Source organism: Neovison vison, chromosome 1, assembly GCF_020171115.1.
Source record: "Neovison vison isolate M4711 chromosome 1, ASM_NN_V1, whole genome shotgun sequence".
Taxonomy (NCBI): Eukaryota; Metazoa; Chordata; class Mammalia; order Carnivora; family Mustelidae; genus Neogale; species Neogale vison.
Genome location: NC_058091.1, coordinates 56951535 through 56976225, shown reverse-complemented (window position 1 = coordinate 56976225; position 24691 = coordinate 56951535). Strand labels below are relative to the sequence as shown.

The 24691-nt window shown below is 36.7% G+C and overlaps 1 protein-coding gene across 2 annotated transcripts in view; it reads right to left on the bottom strand.

The window, feature by feature from the left end:
- The window catches only part of SHPRH (SNF2 histone linker PHD RING helicase), an 89593-nt gene extending 65833 nt beyond the window's left edge, over window positions 1-23760 (bottom strand). The window contains exons 1-9 of one of the 2 annotated variants that reach the window (XM_044247127.1): window positions 23531-23760; window positions 16394-17065; window positions 13235-13364; window positions 11063-11281; window positions 7763-7841; window positions 6869-7019; window positions 5737-5845; window positions 4831-5087; window positions 2090-2743 (exon numbers count right to left, since the gene is read on the bottom strand). In XM_044247127.1, the coding sequence (XP_044103062.1) occupies window positions 2090-2743; window positions 4831-5087; window positions 5737-5845; window positions 6869-7019; window positions 7763-7841; window positions 11063-11281; window positions 13235-13364; window positions 16394-17032 (2238 nt within the window). In that variant the 5' untranslated portion in view covers window positions 17033-17065; window positions 23531-23760. Of the gene's footprint in view, window positions 1-2089; window positions 2744-4830; window positions 5088-5736; window positions 5846-6868; window positions 7020-7762; window positions 7842-11062; window positions 11282-13234; window positions 13365-16393; window positions 17066-23073; window positions 23486-23530 lie in introns of those variants that run through there. The other variant, XM_044247128.1, reaches the window with a different exon arrangement.
- Between the last annotated feature and the right edge of the window lie 931 nt (window positions 23761-24691).

The window sequence follows — 24691 nt, the reverse complement described above, 5'->3', positions numbered from 1 at the left end:
CCTAAAACTGGTATGAAACCACAAAAGGCCTTGAAGAGCCAAAGCAATCTGCAAAAGAAGAACAGAGCTGGAGGTATCACAATCCCAGATTTCAAGATATACTACGAAGTTGAAGTGATCAAGAATAGGGTATTCGCACAAAAAGAGACACACAGATCAATGGAACAGGACAGATAGCCCAGAAATAAACCCATGCTTATATGGTTAGTTAATCTACAACAAAAAAAGGCAAGAATATACAATGGAGAAAAGACAGTGTCTTCAATAAATGGTGCTGGGAAAACTGGACAGCTACATGCAAAAGAATAAAAGTGAACCACTTTCTTACACCACATAAAAATTAATAAATGGAAATGGAAAAAAAAATGGAATAAAAACCTAAATGTGAGACCTGAAACCATAAAACTCCTAGAAGTAAATATAGGCAGTCACCTCTTAGATGTTGGCCTTGGCCACATATTTATGGCTACATCTTCTCAGGCAAGAGAAACAAAAACGTAAACTACTGGACTGCAGCAAAATAAAAACCTTTTGCACAGCAAAGGACACCATCAAAACAAAGAGGCAACCAGTGGATATAAAAGATATTTGCAAGTGATATGTCCATTAAGGAGTTAATATCTAAAATATACAAGAACTTATGTAGCTAAATGCCAAAAAAAAATCTGATTTAAAAAATAGGAATAGGATCTGAACAGACATTTCTCCAAAGAAGACATACAGATGGCCAACAGACACATAAAAAGATGCTCAACATCACTAAACAGAAATGCAAATCAAACCATAATGAGATTATCACCTCACTCCAGTCAGAATGACTAATATCAAAAAAGGTAAGAGCTAACAGCTAACAGGAATGTAAATTGGTGCAACCATTGTAGAAAACAGTATGGAAATGTACCCCAAATTAAAACAGAAATACTATTTGATCCAGGAATTCCAGCATTTACCCACAGAAAATGAAAATGCTAATTCAAAGACATAGTCACCCCCATGTTTACTGCAGCGCTATTAACAGCCAAGTTATGGAAGCAACCTGTGTTCACTGACAGATGAATGGATAAAAAAGATGTGGTATACAGTGGAATATTAGTTATAAAAAAGAATGAGATCTTGCCACCTGTGACAACATGGGCCTAGAGGTATTAGCCTCAAGGAAGGAAGTCAGAGAGACAAAAATAAATCCCATATTTCACTTGTATGTGGAACCCTAAAAAACCAAATGAACAAACAGATATAAAACAGTATAAATATAGAAAACAAACTGGTGGCTGACAGAGTGGAGGGAATTGAGGGGGTGGGTGAAAAAGGTGAAGAGAATTAATAAGTACAGATTTCTAGCTATAAGATAAGTCATAGGGATGAAAAGTACAGCATAGGTAATACAGTCAGTAATAGTGTATTAACATCGCATGGTGACAGATGGTAACCACATTTATATGGTGAGCACAGTGTCATAATGTACAGATTTGTCAATTCACTGCTATATACCTGAAATTAATGTAACATTGTATGTCAACTATACTTTAATTAAAAAAAAATACCAACATTAGTAAACTATAATGTATTATGTACCAGCACTTTATCATTTAACCTTCACATAAGTCTGTGAGGGGGTACTATTTTCAGAACTTAGCAGAATTCCTAGTATATTACAGGTGCTCAATAAATATTTGTTGAATGAGTAAATTCTTATTTTACAGGTGAGGTAATTGAGGATTCAGAGGAAGATTCTGGAGCTAAGGGGTGGAGATCAGACAAGTAGCTACTGTTACACAATGCTGCCTTTGGGTTGCATTTCTAAGAATAGATATGCATGTATGAAGTCTTTTTTCTTTAAATGGTGAACTTTTTCAAAAGCTTTCCCATCTTTTCACTCAAAGTGCTTTAACTTCTGAACTTCTGATGTCAGACAAGAATATAGAATCTACTGTTTTATTTCTTATTCTTAATTTCCTCCTCAAGCTCTGATTTCATATTATCTCATTAATTTTTGGGATAAACAACAAAGTGACAAAGATGATAAAAACAATCATAAGGAAGCAAAAACACATTTTCCTATCACTTTCAAGAACCCAAACTGCCTTACCAAGACTCGAAGAGATGATGACCTCACATGCCTGTTGATTTCATCCACCCACTGATGACAGATAGAACTAGGCGAGATGATCAAAGTTGCTCTTGTTGATACTGGCTCCATTGCAACAAGGCAGTGGGGGCAGTAAAAAGGTTTAATCTTCAAATTCTTCTCTTCATAATTCACACATTTTGCATGCTGCCATAGGTGGCACTTCAGGCACTGAACACGAGGTTTACGGTCTACTTGGTCAAGTTCACCACATATGCACTCAAAGCGATAATCAGAGGAATTACAGGGACTCATCACAGTAGACTGTGGCATATCACCATCAGCAGGTGATTCAGCTCGGTCTCCTGCTGCATGTTCTTGCTTTCCTTCAAAGATACATGTACTTTTAGATGTGGTAACATCAGTAATTCCAGAGTCACTGGTAGCTGGACACTGATCTTGTGAACTGAGACTGATGTTAGGCTGACCTTTTCCCTTTTTTGTGGATGGAACAGGCTTTTTCCTGAATTTACTACGATTTTTCCGAGCCTTATAGTAATAATAGTAAGGATCATCATCATCATCAGATGTGTTTGATGGTAAGTATTCAGAATCTGTGTCTTTGTTCCCTGATTTTCTGGATTCTTTCTGAATTTTCCTTGGACTCCCTACTGCCTATGAAAAATATTATTTAATTAATTTATTTCAACATAATTACATTTCTGACATTAAATTCCCAACCTTACTTAATGAGTTTTCCATAAAAATCCAATAGTCACTCTTTGCTACCATTTTCCCAAGGGTGAATCATTCCTGATCGGTGGCTTTCAATCTGCCCCCTGTAGTCTGCAGGTCTAAAAAGGAAGGCTCTACTACTGTCTAAGTAAAATTTGAGGAGAACAAGAATTAGAAAGATAGGGAGCTACTAATATTTTGACATTAACCTCTTATAATTTATAGTCTGCCTAAATCAATAAAAGACTAATAGTTTATAATACATAAATACACAAACTAGGGCCATTATAAACATATGAAATACTAAAATATAGCATTTAAAGAAAATGAAAGTTAATCAATTAGTTACTGCAATTAGCAAATAAATTCCTTCTTTGTCCTTTCTACCTGTGTCCCTTTCTGAAATTATTTACTGGATGCCAATTTTGTGCCAGGCATAGTGTTAGATGCTGGGGACAGAAATATGAGGAGTAAAAAAAAGAAATATGAGGAGTATTTAGCTCCGGGTCTCCAAGGGGGTCTGTTGGAAATGGAAGAACAATAAAAAGTGAAACAACGGTACAGGAATGTGTAAGACGAGGAGTATATAACAGAGGAGCTGTGACAGGGTGGTAGGTGCCAGCAACCGCTTCCTAGAAGTGATGTCAGAGCTAAGGTCGAACAGAGGATTTGGGACACTTAAAATAAAATGAATGACATTAATTGAAGATTTCCCTTTTTTAGTAACAGAAGGATTACTAGAGGCACAGATGTTCATTGCAGCCTTCTACCCTGGCTGGGGAAAATGCTGGGAGACTCCCTACTCCAAAAAATGAACTTTATAATCTGCCATTTCTTTCACAGTAGACAAGTTGATAGCCCCACACGTTGACCTGTCATTAGTTTTTACCCAAATTATTTATTTATCTACTTTTAAAAAAGATTTTATTTATTTGAGAAAGAGCAAGAGAGACCACAGAGGGAAAGGGGTTGGGAGAAGCAGACTCCCCGGTAAGCAAGGAGCCTTAATGCAGGGCTCGACCCTGGGACCCTGAGATTATGACCCGAGCCAAAGGCAGATGCTTAACCAACTGAGCCACCCTGGCACCCCTATTTATTTTTTTAAAGTTAGTCAGTTTATTTATTTATGGTAATCTCTATACCCAATTTGGGGCTTGCACTTATGACGCCGAGATCAAGAGCTGCCTACTGTTCTGACAGAGCCAGTCAAGTGCCTCCTTTACCTGATTTATGTATGCAGAGCTATGTAACTAATTTTTTTAAAAAGCAAATTTGAAATTAATAGCCCCCAAAATAGCAGTTTTATAACAAAATATCAAAATTTCATATTATGATGCCATGGGAAAAATGCGAATTTATATAAAAAACTGAAAATGTATATGAAGAGCTAAGTTCTTAGTTTAGCTAAGATAGAATAATCTATCTAATATTATAGAACAATGCCTGGGTGGCTCAGTCGGTTGGTTAAGCATCTGTCTTCAGCTCACATCAGTCCCAGGGTCCTGAGACTGAGCTCCATGTCAGGCTCCTTGCTCAGTGGGGAGTTTGCTTCTCCCTCTGCCTGCTGGTCCCCCTGCTTGTACACTCTCTCTCTCTGACAAATAAGTAAAATCTTAAAAAAAAAAAAACAAACGAAACTATAGAACAGATTTTTTTTTGAACTGCTGACAACAGCATAATGAATATAGAGTTGTTTTACTTATTTATTTCTTCCTTTTTAAAAAATATATTTTTTAGAGTTATTTTAAACTTTATATATGCCTAACCTACTAATACAATTCACTCTGTAAATACTTATTGAGTATATTTGCTATGTGCCAAGCATTCTTCTCTGGGTTTAGTAAACAAAATAATGTTTTTACTCTGATGACATGTATATTCAGGAAGTAAAAAAGTAAGTCACAGCCATATGTGATTTTCTTGGTTTGTTTTTTACCCTCAGTCTCTAAGAGCCTCGGTATCAAGTGGGATCTGTCAATGCCCTCCATAAGGCAACACATATAGCAACTAAACAAATATTTTGTTACCTGTTTTTTTGTTTTATCACATATATCCTCTTCCTTGTAATTCTTCCCCAATGTAAAAGTTCCAGAAAAACCATGGCCTTTGATCTGTTTCACAAGACCTTCAAAAATTAAACATTTCAGCATCCGTTTCAGAAGACTCCTGTTCCGCTGAACATCATATCTATATATAGAACTGACATACTTATAGATGGAAAGGATGGAAACTCCTTTCTTTCCATTCATTTCTTTCACAGCTGTCAGGATCATCACACGTGTAGCTACATGCAAAAGGATATGTTAACTCAGTCAAAATAATTAAAATTAAAAAAAATAGAATGCAATTAATCTTAATATGCATTAAGAACTTAAGAAAAAATAAAACAGATTTACTGAAGATATGTTGTCTGCATACCACCATTTTGAAGAATATGTAATAAAAACTTATCTCATTAACAAATTACTGTAATGGAAATAATTTAAGGAAAAATTACTCATTATTTTGTTAATCTGACAAAGCAACTATCATTTAAAATTGTATTTTAAAAAACCTCTCACAATTATCTATGTATATGCTACCACGAGTAAGGGAAACACTCATCTGCTAGCAGAATTTGAAGTAGCTATGCCTGAAAATAAACAAAGCCTGGTTTAAACTGTAAGATAAAGAAATTCAAATATAAAAAACTGAACAAGAAATATCTAGACTAAAAAAGAACGAAGCAATCAAGTGAAAGACTAAATCTTTACTTTTGTTAAGATAACATGACTTATAACTGACTCTATTTATACAAAGTATGAATGACTATGTAAACAATTATAACAATTATAATAATCATAACAATTACAAGACAGCTCCATATAAGGAATGCAAGAACTATAACAAAGATGACTGTAAAAACATTTTCTTAAAAGAGATTTCATACTTACGTGGGCACTGAACTTTTTCTTTTGGTTCAAATTCCATATTCTGGGTTTCTGTGTTTTTTACTTTTCCTCCAGAATAATGTGATGGAATGAAATAATTCACCACTTTTCCCTGATATAAACAACATTCAGTAGTCACACAGTGTTTTCCTTTCAGTAACTGGAGTTGCTTATTAAAATTAACCCTCCTTCTATTAAGGAAATGCAATAGAGTTGTAAAAAATGATGAAAAGAAAGAGCTAAAATGCTATTCATACAACTTTATTTTTTATCTCAGAAGCTTACTGCTAGCCATCACTTTTTAAAATTGTACATATTATCTTAAATTACCTAAATGTTTAATTACCTTAAATTACCTAAATTAACTTAAGGCTTGTTTAAATATGGAATTAATATAGAAGTTACCGACAGTTAACTGTTATATATTCCAGTTACATATTCCAAATCTTTTTTTTCTTTTCACAATGAAATAGGTATTTTCTATTCTGTACTCAAATCTACAAGGTTAACTCTGCAAACCTGACCCTATCAGAAGATCACATTATCACTAAAGTTGTGAGCCCAGTGGGCCCTACAGGTAATCAATTATACCCTTAACTAGTATGTTGATTTTAGATTTGGTTATTGGAAATTATGAGCAATGAGAGCTGCATCTGCCTTAGTGGAGTTGTTCCCCTCCCCCCATAAACTCTAAAATTTGTGTTTTTAAACAAAATTACACATTTTGGAACAAGAACTTGGAGTTTGATTCATTTAACAATCTAATTACTAATTATTAGATTCTATGATTTATAGATCTGTGATTTGTGCAATTAAAAAAAAAAATCACTCAAAAATATTTAATGGTAATGTGGAGGCTTGCAGTACTGAAGTAACAGTACTTCCCCTAAACGCTTCCCTGCCAACTAGAAGGAAGCTTGGTGAGTGACAGCACAACCCCTTCCTACCTGTCCAACATCACTTACAAAAACCCTGCCAGGTCACAAACATCCTATTCTCTAACTAATAACTTATAAAAATCATTAGCCTATGAGTAAACGGAGTGTTGGCTTAAGTGCCAAGCAAATGTTGGCCATATGATGCTTTTTGAGAACATATGTCCCCTGCTTTCTCAGCCCTATGGTATTCCTCCTACCTCCGGAAGAGTGAGAGCATCTTGTTTGACATCCTGTCGAGTATGTGTCAGAATCAGAGCCAAAACCTCCACTGTCTTTCCAAGACCCATCTCATCTGCTAAGATGCCACCAAGCAACTGTGGCCCAGCATTTGGGTAATCACGGATGATGCTAAAGGAAAAAACAAGAAAAACATATCACAGGAATGCAAGTAAAAATTATACTATTCCTTAAAAAACCTGGAAGAAATCCATAAAAGCCCAAGTTTTTTTAAAACTACATTTTAGGGTGAAATAATTTGAAACCCTAGGTCCTGAATAAAGAACTGTGATAAAAAAACGGCCAGAGCTGATAACTAAGTGTGCAGAGTGTTACTGGTAAATGCCTATCATGTTTTTCTCTTCTATAAATAACAGGAAGCATATCTGCCTTCTTCTGTGTCTGTGAATAAAAATGTTAGGAGGACAATAACTGCAGATTCACCAAATATATTATTATATATAATAATAATGACTTATTAGTGACATTATTATTATTATTATATATAATAATAATGACTTATTAGTGACTTATTAGTGACTCCTAAGACTTTTATAATAGAAATTAACGTATTTAACGAAAATGTAAAAATTGGTCCATAACATTAAGATTATAATCTCTTTAAACGTCAATAACTAAGCATCTTAAGTCTATTATATTGTATTCATTTACTGAAAAATGACAGGCATTATTAATTTCTTATTTGTCCGACCTATAAAAATGGTAAAAATATGAAGTCTAACAAAACTTTAACTTAGTATTTCTTCTTCAGGTTTTTGTCAAAGGTTCAAGTTACTGGTAGACATATGCTACCAATCTCATACAGCTTTTCATAATATTTATTTCTAATACCAAGCTCATGAAGTTTGTCTTACCAGCCTGTATATGGATTGTAGTAGAGTTTCAAACCCTCAGATGTAACAATCTCACGCCATAAGAAGTGCAGGGCATTTTCTAAAGAAAAATATAACCATAAGAGTAAGTTACTGTTTGTCTTCCCTTCAGCAGACAATCACATCAAAATACAAGTAAGTTAGCAGTCAGGATACCCTGGGAAGCCACATACACACGGGAAAAGGTTAGGATCTCACTCTTTTCTGAAGATATTATTCTTGTGTTTATTCTCTTCTTTGCTTGGGACACCAATATTTTCTACATAATCAAGTGTTAAGATAGAAAAACAAAGTACAGCAAATCACAGAGGTTTAATAGGAAAAGAAAACTAGTACGTGTAACCAGCTCCTACCTAAAAAAGGAGAGTAGCTTATCCTTTATAAATCCTTCAGGAAGTTGCCTAAAGTTTTTAAATAACTCAACAGACATAGGCTAGTGGGCTAATACATTAACCTAAATCAGACCCAACCTTTTACATGGGTCTGAGAGTAGGAGGAAAGGCTTATTGCTTAAGTGAGGAAAAAGTATCCTAAAACACTGAAGTACTATGTATATTTCAATCAAAATCTTTCACTATCCTTTCCCTTAAAAATTTAAGTTGTTTAAACCAACTGACAGGGGTGCCTGGGTGGCTCAGTGGGTTAAGCCTCTGCCTTCGGCTCAGGTCATGATCCCAGGGTCCTGGGATCGAGCCCCGCATCAGGCTCTCTGCTCTGTAGGGAGCCTGCTTCCTCCTCTCTCTCTGCCTGCCTCTCTGCCTACTTGTGATCTCTGTCAGATAAATAAAGAAAAATCTTTAAACCAACTAACAAATTAGGAAGTACATCTCTACCCACCAGTGAAAAGGCAAGTAATTTTTTGTTGTCTTCTTTACGGATTGATAGATGAAAAAGGAATACAGACGTACAGGGTTTATAAAATGAAAACATTAAAAGATAAAAACTTCAATTTATGAGAGCCACAGGGAATATAAATATTAAATGAAACATGGGATTTAATCAAGAAAATCTGTTCTATGGAGAAAAAAGAATGGATTACTGGTACATGCAGCATGGTTAAATCTCAAAAATATTATGTTGAAAAGAGGCCAACTTCCCTTCCGCCTCAAGTGTCCATACTTTGCCATTCTATTTATCATTTCAAAAAGAGGCAAACCTAATTTATGGTGGCAGCAGTTGCCTCCTAAGGGGCTGAAATAGAACTGACTGGGCCATGAGGGAACTTTCTGGGGTGATGGAAATATTTCATGTCAGCACTGCACAAAAGATATAAAAGAAATAAATAAAATCAATTTTAACAATTTTATTTAGCATAATACAACCAATATCTTATCATTTCAATATGTCATCAATATGAAAATTATTAATGAGATATTTGGCATCCTTTTTTTGTCCTATCTGAAATCTGGCATATATTTTAAACTTACAACACATAATTTGGAAGCCACTTCAAGTTTCAAGAGACATGGGTGGCTAGTGCCTTCTGAGAAAATCTGGTTCTATGCCTTAATTGGGTCACTGGTGACACAGATACACAGACTTGTGCAAATTTATCAAACTGTGCCCTAAAGATCTGTGCATTTTATTGTAAGTTATAATTTGATAAAATTACTTAAAGAAACATTATTGCACTTTGGAGAAAAAAATAGTCCAGTCTGTGGGAGACTACATAGCTAACAGTTTCTTCAATGGATAAATTAAGAGAAAATACAGAATGTAAGGAGACAAAAATCTATGGATTACAGAAATTTAAGAGACAACAACTAATTCCAATGCATGAATGCTACGTTTCAGATTTGACTTAATTGTTAGAAAGAGAAATAAAGAAATAGAAAGGGGAAGAGAAAAGAAGATATAGAGGGGAGAGATTTGGCAATTTAAAGGAATTACTGGGTTTAAAAAGCTATTATAAGATTTATCTGTTGAAAGGAACCCTTTCCATTATTATATATATATATGTGTGTGTATATATATACACACACACACACACACACACATTTTGTATCTGTTTAAAGGAATCCTTTCTTTAATAAACTGAAATATTATTGGATTAAATGATATGCTATGTGAAATTATTACTTCAAAATAATTTATAATTATTAAGGGGGAGTGTGAAGAAATAATGCTGGCTATAAATGGATATTTAAAAATAAAAAATTTTTTAAAAAGGAATTTTGTTGGATAAAAAAGTACAAACTGGAACCTACAGGAGAAATAAGTAAGAGCTATCCACCATTAAAATAAATCTATACGGAGTGAAATAGTTAACATTTCACTTCCTAGAATCACAAAAATCTCACTTCGAGCCGATCTCTTTAAAGATAATGATAAAGAGGGCGCCTGGGTGGCTCAGTGGGTTAAACCGCTGCCTTCGGCTCAGGTCTTGATCTCAGGGTCCTGGGATCGAGTCCCGCATCAGGCTCTCTGCTCAGCAGGGAGCCTGCATCCTCCTCTTTCTCTCTCTACCTGCCTCTCTGCCTACTTGTGATCTCTCTCTGTCAAATAAATAAATAAAATCTTTAAAAAAAAAAAAAGATAATGATAAAGAAGTGGCATAAGTGATGCCCATAAATTTACTTTTATGAAAACTCTTAATAGATAACATTCTACTTTATTATTTATTTTATGGAGCAAAGAAAATAAATGCAAAGCTAGGAGAATCAGTCACACATTAGAATTCCACTTTTGTAAATTTGCTTTCTGTTGCTAAGATTCATCATCATTGTGAAGCCTCTAGCAGATGATTAGTAAGATTCCCATCTGGGGGAGACAAACCATGAGAGACTGTGGACTCTGAGGAACTGAGGGTTTTGGAGGGGACAGGAGTGGGAGGTTGGGTGAGCCTGGTGGTGGGTATTATAGAGGGCATGTATTGCATGGAGCACTGGGTGTGGTGCATAAACAATGAATTCTGGAACACTGAAAAGAAATTTAAAAAATAGATAAAAATTAAAAACAAAATGAAAAGAGATTCACATCTGATCAGGTTCCAAAAGCAATTCTTAGATGGAAAGGCATGAAAAAAATGAATTTTTAAAAATTCCCATCAAGGCATCCCTTATTTGGGCAAGAAAAATTAGTTCAAACAGTTATAGATGAGGAAACCCACCAACGAATTTCTCTAGATTCAATTTTAAAGAATTTCTTAGACTATCATTTTGTTCATAGTAAAACCTATTCTACTCTAACTTTTCAGTATGATTTAACAATGTCCCCCATCCTAATTATCTCTTATATAATCCCTCTGATCAATCTGCCTTTCTTTAAGCATCTTATACTTACCACTAGTAGGAGCGCTTCTGAAACGCTCTTGTCGTAGCATCCAATTGACAGCCTCTCTCTGGTATGGTCTCAACACAGGAATCAATGCAGGATGCTGGACATCCACTTGAATGGACAGTGCTTCTTGCTGATGTGTTTGCTTCACAAACTGATAGAGCTCATCAATGTCCTGTCCTTCTGGCTCACTCTCTGAATCATCCTCATCCTCTTCCAACACATCTGTACATCCAACAACAAATGTACTCAAAACAACCCAATCCACCTTTTATAACTATAAGCAATTCTTATTCTAAAAACATGCTATGTACTTTTCCACCTCTGGGGCCTTGCTCAGTGTGTTTTGGGACTGGAAGAACCCTAACCTTAATTCTTCGCTGATCAAAAAATCTACCTTTCAAGATAGTTCAGCTTTTTCCATGGCATTTTCTTTTGTTTTCCCTGGTTAGAATTAATGTTCTCCTCTGTGTTCGTGTAATGCTCTTCTACTTTGGATACAGTGATACGCTGAAATCTGTCTGGCAGAGCAATCATTTATGTGTATTTTTCCCTTGTGCACTGAAATGTTATGCAAAAGCTATCTTTTGTTTTTATAGTTCCTCAGAGCACCCAGCACATGCTTTGCCCATTGCAGATATTTAAAAAACATAAACATCTGAATATAAAGATCTTTTGCAGTTTATAAAGGGTAATTTACTTTACTTTTACATTTTAACATAAAAGGATTCCTATGCAGACAAAAGTTTTCTATGTCTAGTAAGACAAGGGTTCCCATTTTATTTCTTATGCTAAAAAAGGATAGGCATTTGGTAGTAGCAGGCGCCCACTAGGAGATAAGTGCTTAAGCCATTAGTACAAATTTGTAAAAAATATGATACATTTGTTGGGCACAAGTGCCCTGTGGAAAAGACTGGTGCTTATTATACCATGAAAAAAATTTCAAAATCTTGAATGAATGTACAAACCCACTTTAGCTTATGATTTATTTCTCAAAATAGTTAGTTCTCAAAAATTTAGTTCCCAAAAAGGCCTATCCACTTTAATGGAACATACCTCACATGCCATAGGATGAAGACTGTATCAAAAAATAAATAATTTACTTTTTTCAATAAAAAAATGTGCCATGTGAGATTTTAAAAATTTCACAATTAATGTCTAGTTACATGTGTGGTTATTTCAGGCTTTTACTATATTTGTGTTATCTAGTACTGATAACTAAATTGAAGTTTTCCTCTGAAACCCTGACATTTTCGTCTGAAACGCCCAACTTGTATTATTTTTAAAAAACAGAATAATTCTTTGCAACATTTTAAAAACTCTAGATGTGTTTAAAAGTATCCCTTCCAATTCTGAAACTAGAGATTTTCCTCTTTTTAAGTCTTCAACATGCAAATGATTTAATTTTATTAGTATTTTTTTTAATTAAGTAGGCCAACATGAGGCTTACACTCACAAACTTGATATCAAGAGTCACATGCTCTACCGAATGAGGTAGCTGGGCACCCCCACTTTTATTAGTATTATGAAGCTTTGCAAAGAATGCACTGAAGAAACAATTCAACAGTCAAGCTTAGAAACTGACCTCCCAAATATTCCAGTATGAAATGTTCTGTAATTTGCACCTGAAATAATGCTGACCCACCATGAGCAGGGCTTGGAGAATATGAGCTGTTTTTCCAGTAGTGTTGATGGGCTGCACCAAGCCATCCACACTCTCCCCTTGGAAACCAATGGCAGACAACTCTGAAGCTGCAGTCCTGACCAAGGATACAACATCTTGCCAAGAAACAGGAGGAAAGTTAACTGGTCTTTAAGGAAAGCAGGCTCTTGAGATTATTTGTCAGACTGCAAAGGAGAGGTGGAATAAGGGCAGCCAAGAATCTCTGGCCATGACAAAATAAAAGCAAAAGAATAATGCAAAAATTCCAATCAGCTCAGATCCCTTTAGATTCCACTGACTGCAAACACTTCTTGAGTACTTACTATAGCTAAGCACAGTATTTAGCAAAGACAGACACAAATTAGTGGGGGCATTTCAGATACATATAATTTTGTCATATCATGATTTATAGAGATTGTTTAATTTTATTACGGTTTTATTGTTTTTCTGCTTGTTATATATACGATTTGGGAAAAACCCACAACTCATAAAAGTAACAGCCATTTTTAATTTACCTGGAATAACAAAACTGTGTAACTTCTCCATCACTCTTTTCATGAGTTGATTGAACTTCTTCATTCTTGAATTTGCATCACTCAAAAAGTCTAGTTTCGCTAGGCCCCCTTCCAAAAGATAAATTCCAACCTACAAAGAATTAATCAACATAAACATAGTTTTAATTGTACTCATACATTCTTTATGAGGACATGAAAAAAACTTTTCTAACCATTACTGTTTTTAAATGTATTCATAGTATCTGGCCCATAAACATTACATACATACCTACCAAATCTCCCTCACAAACTTTTACTTTCAACAACAAATTCATTTTTACTTTCAATACAGTGCCTACTAAGTGAGATGCACCATTCAAGTTGCTAGAAAAAAATACTTTCTAAACTAGAACTGAACCTGGGAGAACGGGATGAGAATACTAATTCTACCTACCAAGTCAATGATTTCCAGACTTGATCAGTATCAGAATAATCAACAAAGCTGGTAAAAAGGCAGATTTTCCCCAGAAGATTCTGACACACGTCGTTTTTTTTTTTTTTTTAAATTAACATATAATGTACTATTTGTTTCAGGGGTACAGGTCTGTCAATCATCAGTCTTACATAATTCACAGCACTCACCATAGCACGTACCCTCCCCAGTGTCCATCACCCAGCCACACTCTCTTCCAACACCCCCCTCCCCGAGATTAAGAGTCTCCTGTTTCCTGAGATTAAGAGTCTCTTATGGTTTGTCTCCCTCACGATCCCACTGCTTCATTTTCCCCTCCCTTCCCCCTACAATCCCCTGCCCTGCCTCTCCAATTCCTCGTATCAGAGAGATCATATGATAATTGTCTTTCTCGGATTGACTTATTTCACTTAGCATAAGTGAAATCCAGTTCCATCCATGTCATTGCAAATGGCAAGATTCTGGGGTTTTTTGATGGCTGCATTTTATATATATATAATATATATGCGCCACATCTTCTTTATCCATTCATCTGTTGACAGACATCTAGACTCTTTCCATCGTTTGGCTATTGTGGACATTGCTGCTATGACATCCGGGTGCACACGCTCCTTTGGAATACTACATTTGTATTTTTAGGGTAAATACCCAGTAGTGCGATTGCTGGGTTGTAGGGTAGCTCTATTTTCAACTTTTTGAGGAACCTCCATGCTGTTTTCCAGAGTGGCTGCACCAATTTGCATTCCCACCAACAGTGTAGGAGTGTTCCCCTTTCTCCGGATCCTCACCAACATCCGTCGTTTCCTGAGTGATTAATTTTAGCCGTTCTGCCTGGTGTGAGATGGAATCTCACTGTAGTTTTGATTTGTATTTCTTAAGCACAGTCGGGCTTGGGAATCCCTATTACTAGATCAAACACTAAAATGTACAGGAAAACAGATCTTGATTAAGGTACTATATCTTGATTCTGATAAAACAATGCAGTACGAAGTTCCGCAGTCAAAAGATTTGAAGTTGAATACTGGCATTGGTATTTAAGAGCTAAAACCCAGGCAAAGTAACTGATTTATTTTGACTCAAATGCCGTTATTTGCAAACTGGAGAGAGGCCTATATGAGAGAGCCTATATAATACAATTTTAAAACTTCCTCATGGTAGATACTCAACAAATGCATCTTCTTTCATTTCCCTATGTTATCCTGGACCTGATTCCGTAATCACGGAGAGGCTCATATTCTTTTACTAAAGAACAAGAATCCAACTCAGCATTATATAGGAATGAGTAACAAAGAATTTATTTCATTATTATTTGTACTCTGCCTATGTCCACCTACAGTTAGCTTACCATAACATCACTAAATGTTTAAATATTTCTAAAAATTGGTATAAGAAAACAGAATAGATCAAGACTTGATCTATGGAGAAGGTGGACAGAACAGATACACAAGCCATGAATTCTTACGTACTTGCTATCACTGAGCCATCATTTTGGCATGCATGATCAACAAGGAGAGGGAATAAGTGGTTGCATAGTTTCATCTTCCAGGGAAGAATCAGTTACAATCTAATGCTTCTAAATTTTCTCCTTTCGTCAGTATGGAGAGTACACTAATAGAATTGCTTTTTAATGTGAAAAAGATACATAAGACACAGTTTTCAATTGAACAAAAGTGAATTTAACATTTTAGAATTTCTTTTCAAGTTTTGGCTTTATAAAGGCATATTAACCTGCTTCACGGTTTATAAAGGACAGCCACTTACAGTAGCTCACATGATTCCCCAACATGACCGTATGAGGTAAAATGAATGATTATTTACATTTTACACAGAAAGATGATGAAATTAGAGCATTTAAGTGATTCACATAAAGTTACTTAGTAAATAGCTAAGCCTGAAATGAATTATAAATTTATTCTTTCATTTGTTAAAAATCTGTTCAGTATCAGGGCTATACTAGGCACAGAAGATAAATGACTGCCTAGTTTGCTGAAGGAGAAAAATCTAAAATGTAAGTACACTACAAGTGGCCAAGGCAAAAGTAAATGTGTATAGAGAATTATGGGGGAAGAGCATGAACACTATCCATGAATTTTAAGAAAATATCTCCCTAGAGAAGTAAACTCTGAGCTGAATATTAGAGAATGCCCAGAAGTTATTAGGGAAAAGGAAGGGAACGATCCAGGCAGAGAACCGTGAAAACAAAAGCAAAGATGCAGAAATATGGCCAGAAAATATGCAGGAAATAAATCATTTTGGAATTTCTGGGACAAAATAAAAAGCAGTGATAAAAGATGAGGCTCAAAAAGTAGACAAGGGGCTATGAAAGAAGGGAGTTACTTGATTCTGCAGTGAAGAATAGAATTCCATTTCATTCACATTATACCAATTCAGAGACAAAGCAGATGGAGTTCAAAAGACAAGCAAGGGCAGTGGTTAAAGGACTGCTACAAGAAGATGAAGAGATGATAACACATTTGAGAGTAGAGCTGGAAGGGACGAATACGGGATACCTTGAAAAAGGACAGCCTAGAAATGATCACCTACAGCATACATTTCTTACAGTTATTGAAAGCCCCAAATAAAGTACACTCTGAAACTTAATAATGATAAGCTTATTTCTGGCTTTTTAGGCTGTCCTTCTGAGTTATCTTCAAAATGGGAATGCCAAATGCAGAAGAACCTTAAAAGACACCACAGAATTTGAGTACCTTGATCATGTGATTTCCTTCTGGTTTTTGGTAAAGTTTTATTCTTCTCTTCTTTTGTAGCCACCCCAAATCTTCTAACATTTCACCACTGAAGGATGATTCCACTCTAATACCCTTGTCACAAATACTAACTGGCTCACTGAGTCCTTTTTCTTGTTTCTCTACATCTTCACATTCTGAATTAACATAGATCAGGAAATGATTGCTTGACTCTGAACTCATCAGTGTAAAACTCCTTTCAGAAAAATGTTCAATTAAACTCTGTTCAGGAAGAAGCTGAAGAGTTAATTCTCCCAGAAATGCCTTCCAAGAATTGTCGGAGTGATAGGGAGAAATCACGATATTCAGCTTTGCAGATAAAGGAGAAAAAAGGCCACCAGTTTCTTCTTTATCCATCGATTTTGAGATGCTCACTGCCTCGGAACACCTCTTCTTATCTTGGTGAGCCACTTCTTCCTTTAGACTATCATCTAGGATGATACAGTGAGCAGAAGAGAAATCTGAACCCGATGAGGGGTGCTCATCATCAGTTAGGGTGAGAGGTTCATTCCTTCTGTCTTCATGCATATTCCAATGAAGCTGCTGCTGCTTTTCCTCATCAACTCTCACTGGAGGAGCACGTTTCCGCCGGCTACTCATTTTCAAGTATTTCTTGGTTGGCAAATATGAACTCTAGAAGACAAATGCAACAAGTAAGCATTCCAAGAGAAGATTTTAGTATCAAAGTATGCCCTGATGAACAATGGCGCCTCCCAACATAACACTGAAATCTTAGATTATAAAGCAATGGTTAATTTTTTTTAAATAAGTCAAATACAGCTAAGAAATACACTGGCCATAATCTCATGTATCACAGAAATTCTAATGGTTTTACTGATCCTTTAATGGATAAATTTAATAAAGACAATGTGTTATATAAAATAAAACACATTCTAAAAATACACATAACAAGCAGCATGACAGTAAGGTAAATCTCCCAAATAGCCTGGAAATGTGTATTTGAAGAATTTAGTAACATTTAAACTCATCATCACAACAAAAGTTCAATTTGGTTTTATAATCCCAAAGGGTTAACAAGACTTCACTTAACCCTTAACACAGTTAAAAAATTCCTAAAAATATATTTTCTCTTTCAAAAGAAGAAGCTGAAAATACAGAACATATTTCTTTTTTGTGGGTTAGCAGAAACAAGAATAGCTGGGCAAGAAATAAGGCGGTGATGGCAACCAGGGGAAATGGAGCAGAGACAATAAAAGAAAAAAGAAAAGAAAAAATGTAGGAAAAAAGAAGATAGCTTTGTTATCTGAGAAGAGGAAACTGGTCTGACAGCAACTTGTATTAGGCTCAATGACTAGGAAGCCCTATTCAGGGGCTTGATCTCATGCCCTGAGCCAAAGCCAAGAGTTGAATATTTTAACTGACTGATCCACCCAGGCACCTGGTCAATTAAATTTTGAAAGAAATTCAAAGGCAGTCAATGGGCAAAAATATCCTTTTCAATAAACAGAGAGCTACATGCAAAAAAACGAACCTGGAGCTTTACCTCACACCACATATAAAAATTAACTTGAAATAGATCATAAACTGAAATACAAAAGCTAAAACTATAAAACTTCTAGAAGAAAATGGGATAAAATATAAGTGACATTAAATTAGGCAAAACAAATTAAAATAGGGCACAAATAGCAGAGAATATAAAAAATTGATTAAGTGAGTTTTAACAAAATTACAGATTTTGGAACTTCAAAAGGAGAGGGGAAGCCAGATGGGATGCAATATTAGTAAAACAAGTATCTGACGAAGGATTTGTATGTGGAATAAGAAAAAAAACTTTCATAAATCTGTAGTAAGACAACCTTATGAAAAAATGGAAATTTGGAAATAATTCTGAACACACACTTCATCTAAGATGATCTGTGAATACCAAATAAGCACACGAAAATATCTTCACCACATCAGTCATTAAAGTAATGCAAATTTAACCTACCTTCCACAATAAGAAACTGTATATGCATTAGAATGGTTAAAATTTAAAAGACAGAAGAGGAAGAATAACCAAAACTGAATTTTCAAACATCAGGGAAAGTTTGTCAATTTCTTACAAAATTAAATACAAACTTTCTGTGCAGCCTAGTAATCCTACCTCTAGATATTTATGGAAGAGAAATAAAACCAAAGAAGACCAAGAAAAAAGATTTATTTATTTAAAGATTTTATTTATTTATTTATTTATGAGAGAGAGAGAGAGAGAGAGAGCGTGCGCGCGCGAAAGAGAGAGGGCACACAAGCAGGAGGAGAAGCAGGTTCCCCTCTGAGCAATGAGGCCAACATAGGACTCTATCCCAAGACCCTCCGAATATGACCCAAGGTGAAGGCAGCTGCCCAACCAATTGAGCCACCCAGACATCCTGACATAAAAGATTTAAACTTGAATGTTAATAGCAGTTTTAACAAAAGCTAAAAACTGGAAAACAACCCAAGCATCCATTACCTGGTAAATGGATAAACAGGTGGGATACTTCTCAGTGATAAACCACTGACAGAACATACGATGACACAGATGAATTTTTAAAGCATTATGCTAAGTGAAGGAAGCCAGATGTGTAAGGCCATATGATTCTCTTTACATGAAATTCTAAAAAAGGCAAGAACTTACTGATAGAAAACCAATGAGTGGTTACTAGAGGTGAAGAAGTGAGAAGAAGCAGACTGATATAGCAAGGAGCAGGAGGGAAAGATTTGGACTGACAGAAATGTTCAACTGGTGTTTACATGATTGTATATACTTGTCAAACCTCATCAAATTGTACACTTAAAATTGTTAGATTTTATTGTACATAAATTATACCTTAATAAAGCTGATTTTCAAAGTACAAACAAAAAGTAGACACAGAAAAGATTTAAAATTATTAAGAGAATGGGGCACCCAGGTGGCTCAGTCAGTTAAATGTTTGCCTTCAGCTCAGGTCATGATCCCAGGGTCCTAGGATGGAGGAGTCCCATGTTGGGCTCTCTGCTCTTTGGGGAGTTTGTTCCTCTCTCTACCCCCATCCCCCCGTCCCCTGCTTGTGTTTTCTCTCTCAAATAAATAAATAAAACCTTTAAAAAAATAAAATTATAAGAGAATATTAGGAACAGATTTATTCTAATAAACTTGAAAAATCTAAATAAAATGAGTAATTTACTGACAAAACATCAATGAATAAAATTTATTTTCTTAGCAGTCATGATACATGTAGTTTTTAATTTAAGTAAGATTAAATAATATCATAAACTCAGCTCCTCAGTCTCACTGGCCACACTTTAAGGGCTGAGCAGCCATATGTGATTAGTGGCTACTATACTATATAGTGCAAAAACAAAACATTCTCAAAATTGCAAAAAGGCTATCAAGTAGTGCTGGTCTAAGTCAATTATGAGAATTCCACTTCCTTAGTCGGTGCCTCCTTTATGAATGCACAGGTAATAAAGTATAAACACTCTCTTACTATGGTTAACTATAAGCATCTTACCTCCTCTATTACCTTGGAAGAATAATACAGGAGGCCTCTCATAATCTATGTGTTTATCTTTGTCCAGTTCTCAACAGAATTATAAACTAGAATACTGGAATTTGGTCATTCTGCTGGAACTTTGAAAAGCTCAGCTATATCAGCTTATTAGTTAACTATGGCTACAAAGAGGCTGGATAACATACCACTCTAAAGCTCAATGTCCTGAGATAGCAATCATTTATTGTCACAGATCTGCAGGTTAGCTGGTTAGCTGAGGGTTGGCTGACCTAGCTTAAGTTTCTGGAGAAGCAGTTCAGCTTTGCTTAATGTAATTCTCATCCTCCTCCTGGGACCAGCAAAGCAACCCACAACTGTACTTATCACCCTGGCTGAGGTTTAACAGTGTAAATCCAATCACACAAGTACTTTTCAAAGCTGTGGTCACAGCAAAAGCACAAGGTTCCCCGAGCTAAAGCAAGTCACACAAACAGACCCAAAGTGAACAGGAAGAAAAATGCACCATATTCTCTACTGATTAGAACTGCTTATAGCAAAGAGTATGGATATGAGGTAGGGATCACATAATCTACTAAAACAAGCAAAATATTAATATTAATAACATGACAATTATGGAACTGTTCACTCTAAAAGCCCCAAAAGCAACTGGCTAGAGAGTTTCACATCTGCAAAGCAATGTGATTTATAGGATAAACAATTCTAATGCTAGCTTTGGCATTTACTAACTGTGTGGCATAGGAATAGTTATCTAACCTCTCTGTGCCAGTTTTCTCATTTCTAAAATGCAGATGATAGGATTATGCTTAGAAATAATGTAAATGCAACAGTACAATTAACAGAAATTTAGCATATATTCAGTGAGTGGTAGCTGCTATCACCATCATCTTCAGAACTATTTATTACATTTATAATTAAACTTTAAAGTGGCAGGATGAAGGACAATATATCTGTGTGTCTCAAACTCGACTGCACATTAGAATCACCTGGGGGAATTTTAAAAAATCCTGATGCCTGGGTACTATCCCAGCCAATTAAACCAGAACTGAGCATACATTCATGAACTACTAAAAAAAAAAAAAAAAAAAGAAAAAAAAAAATCTCGTTCCAACTGACTCTTTTCTTAAGGGATTTCTATCCAGGGATAACTTCTTGAACCAAGAAGGTATTACTTGATCAAAACTACTTATAACCATAATGTTAACTTGCAGCTAGTAAGTCATATATTAGTAAAATTCTATATATTTCTAATCACATTCCAAACCCTTCTGGTGTTCTTCATACCACATGAGTCCCACTTTTGACAACTCTACTTCTTATTCCTCCCTCTTAAATATCAGATTTCGGTGAAACACTAGTTGCAGTTTTAAATATGGACCACACTTTAATTGTCCTACATTTAAATGTAAAAAGTCTTGCTTGAAATGCCCTTTCGCACTTTTCTACCTGTTGCTGTCCCAATCTTCCCCAGAAAACATTCCATGACCAGGTGTACTGCATTAAGGGCCATTCCTCCTCTATCCTAAATGCTATACTGTTCTAACTGTACGACTTTGAAAGCCATGAAAGCTGGGCAGGAACAGTATCCTATTCATCACTGTACCCCCAATGGCAGGTCAGTGCCAAGATGGAAATGACATACAAAAAAAAGGTGAAACAAATATCTCTAACTTCCTGAATACCTAATAACCTCCCTCTTTTTAAGATGTTTCTTTTTAGATAAGTCTCTTAACCATATTCTAGAAAATTACAGGTAATGTGAAATTATTCTTTACTATTTCTGGCCCTGAATGAGCTGGCTGACCCATATCTTCAAGAGAAAATAAAGATAGGTTATTAGAGGGGTGCCTGGGTGGCTCAGTGGGTTAAAGCCTCTGCTTTCGGCTCAGGTCATGATCCCAGGGTCCTGGGATCGAGCCCCACATCGGGCTCTCTGCTCAGCAGGGAGCCTGCTTCCTCCTCTCTCTCTGCCTGCCTCTCTGCCTACTTGTGATCGATCTCTCTCTCTGTCAAATAAATAAATAAAATCTTTAAAAAAAAAAAAAAGATAGGTCATTAGAAAAATAAACACAAATTGTTGTTACTAAAACAATATAACAAATGATTACCAATTAAACTTAGATTCAGATTTTTTTCCCTCTAAATTATTACCTCTTCATTAAAAGACACACACAAATCCTGACTTACAACAAATCCATGGTAGGCCTGGATCTAGAATTTAGGAACATTAAGAAGTATTCATCTGCCACACTGCTGCCCAAGGTGAGCCTTGCGCAAACAAAGCCCAATCATTCCGGATTAGTGAAAAGCTCCTAATGATCTAGCATTAACACAATCTTTCCATAGTAGTAACTTCAGGAAGATGAGAGTATTTTCATCTACTGAACCAAAATATGTTAGTCACATAAACTTTAAAAATGCCCGCGGAAAAAGCTTTTTCACCAGCACATTCCATTTCCCCAAATCTTTGTAGGCTGAACTCTTAATAAAAGGTTTGTTTTAATAATTCTGCAAATGTAGTTCTTAGGCTTGGGCAAAGAAGACATATAGATATAGTAGCATCTTTCAAAAGTAAGCTTCTATTCTTAACTGCTAGTTTATTGGCTAACTTGACCTGGAAAGCTCTAGGAAGCACAAGTTATCCAGTACAGGCACGCTTCTCTCACTGATGCTCAACAATACTGTTTCAAGCATGGTTTCTGATCATAAACCAATGAGTCTTTCTGGTAACAGTACAAATATTATGGATCATTTCTATTCATGGGAGTTTAAACTGTTGCTACCAACATCCAAGAAAATAATTTTAAGTAGCTAAAATGACTTTAAAATTATTGTATTTCATTCAGTTAAAGCGTTAAGGTAGTTTAAATACAAGTAGGAAAATATCAAACATCTAGTTTTCCTACCTCCTGGGTCACGTAAAGTCACTTAGAAAAAAGGCACGAGCTTAATAGCCATTAATTTATAGTACTAAATCTGAAAGTGACAATCAATCATCAAAATAACACATCATTGTTCATAAACTAGCAACGATCACGGAGTCAAAATGGACCACGTACAAGGATGGTTTTGAGAGCGAAAAGTAATTAATCTGACTCCAAAGGTAACTGAGAACTTTCAGACTAACTTGGAAGCCTCGCCTCCCTTTTACCACATTACAACCCCGCGCACCAAGAAGCTAGGCAGCTGCCCAGATCCAGCCTCCAGGGGCGTGTGTGACGAATGGTGATACCCAGTCGGTTTTCTTCCGAAACTCAACAGCGGTTCACGGAGTCAGAGCGGGGCTGTCAGCGCCAGATCGCTCCCAGCAGGCCGGGCAAACCAGCTACCCGCGAGGCCGGGGAGCGCGACGACAATCCCTGGGACGCAGGCCCCAGCCCCCGAGGAGAAGCACAGCCTCCTTTCCCACGGCCCTTTCTTCTCCCGGGGGAGCCGTGGCGGTTCGGAGGCCCCCAAGTCTGGGATGGGAATGGGTCGGGGAAACTCGTGCTGCGTTTCCCCCTCAGCCCTTTGGCTTCCTGGGCTCCAGAACAACCAAGCCTTCCCTTCTCGGGACCTCAATATCCGTCTGCAGGCGTCTTCAGTCCCCGACCTCTGACCCCTGACCCTCCATCACCCAAGCGCCTACCTAGGCTGGTTCGCCAAGCTTCTTGAGCCTTTATGCCCCAAGCTCCGGGGCTCTTCTAAAGTCCCCGCAGGTCCCGGGCGCGCATTCGCCACCCACCGAACACCCGCCTCAAATGGGCACGCGCGCTTTACGCTGGTTTGTGTTGGGGTTCCCGGGGGGGCCCAGAAACCACAGCTCCCACCTGCCGGGTGCGCGCTGGAGCGTGGGGTCAAGATGAACGCGCACGTCGGAGCGCCCCGCCCCTTTTCTCCGGGAATGGCTTCATGAGTCTCTTCTGCGCAAGTCCACACGGTTAAAGTCTATCGGAGGATACAGTTGGAATCACGCGATAGCGCTGCTCCGCGACATTAGTAGTACAGGATTGGCTGGAACTTTTAAGGAGGAGGCGGGAGTCTAAGCAGATATGAGGTGTGGGCGGGGCTCCCCGGAAGGGGCGGAATTCCGCTTGAAGCGAGTCACGGGGGTGGTTGGTGGCGTTAGTAAACAGGCGGAATGTAGAGTTCTAAGACGCGCTTTGTTCATTACTTCTAGAAAGCAGAAGCTACCTGGGTACGGATGAAGCTTATCTCTCTCAGAAAAGTTATCTTAAAAGACTTTTCAGGGAAATGTGAGTGAACAGTTTAAGAGAGGAGGAGACAAAAACTACGTTTATTGTGCTGGAACTGACCTTTCAATATCTGACCCCCACCCCTGTCCCCCAAGCTGAGAGGTATTCTCTTTCTCATGAATGGAAACTTATGTTTAGTTAATTTTGGGGTAACTCTGAGAGGCTTCTGGGCCAAAAACTTGTAAAATGACCCCCAGGAAACATCAGTCACTCGATATGATGAGTACCTGCTACGGACTCACCATTATGCTGAAAAGGGGTGTCTTGGCTTGTGTGAGCTCAGAAGCACAAAACTAAGTTCTTGCCTAAGAGAACATCCGTTGTGATTGCAGAGAGAGTTCAGAGGGGTCCATATCCTAGCTCATACAGAACCTCATCACAGACCTCTAAGCCCGAAAGAAGCCAATTACATAAACCAAACCCTGTAAAATTTGGTGGAAATCAGTTATCCCAGGCTTCATGAGTATTACTTTAAATAAAAAGTTAATACTGATGCTAGGAGCAATGGGCAAGCATAGTCCTCAAAGGGAGAACGGTCATGTTACTAAGTACAA